The 316-nt window shown below is 31.0% G+C and overlaps 2 protein-coding genes across 2 annotated transcripts in view; both read left to right on the forward strand.

Annotated features, from left to right (window-relative positions):
• LOC119591197 (FK506-binding protein 5-like) overlaps positions 1-232 on the forward strand; it is a gene marked incomplete at its 5' end in the record, with an annotated part of 7,017 nt that extends 6,785 nt beyond the window's left edge. The window contains 1 exon segment of the mRNA XM_037939909.1: positions 173-232. Coding sequence (XP_037795837.1) covers positions 173-232 — 60 coding nt within the window.
• The window catches only part of LOC119591570, a 24,858-nt gene that overhangs the window by 3,274 nt on the left and 21,268 nt on the right, over positions 1-316 (forward strand). The window lies entirely within an intron of this gene.

The following is a 316-nucleotide window of genomic DNA, read 5'->3' on the forward strand; positions in this document are numbered from 1 at the left end:
ATATTTCCTTAATCATTGTCCCCACGATCGTCATCGTTACTTTGGCCTAACTAGTAGTAAACATAATCCTGTTTTAATTAAGTCTCCAATATTAGCCAATTAGTATTCTTAATCACGTATTCATGTGATGCTAATTAGTGGCACTTTTGCTTTATATTTTCAAAGACTTTAGCTGCATTCATTTAGATATAGTGAGAGATACAATGAAATATTTGGTGCAGTGTCTGCATGAAACATATGCTGCACATGTATTTTTTCAAGAACAATATTTGTATTTGTATATATACATAGATCCATTCCTATACACCTATATTGA

The sequence above is a fragment of the Penaeus monodon genome, chromosome 28 (assembly GCF_015228065.2).
Source record: "Penaeus monodon isolate SGIC_2016 chromosome 28, NSTDA_Pmon_1, whole genome shotgun sequence".
Taxonomy (NCBI): Eukaryota; Metazoa; Arthropoda; class Malacostraca; order Decapoda; family Penaeidae; genus Penaeus; species Penaeus monodon.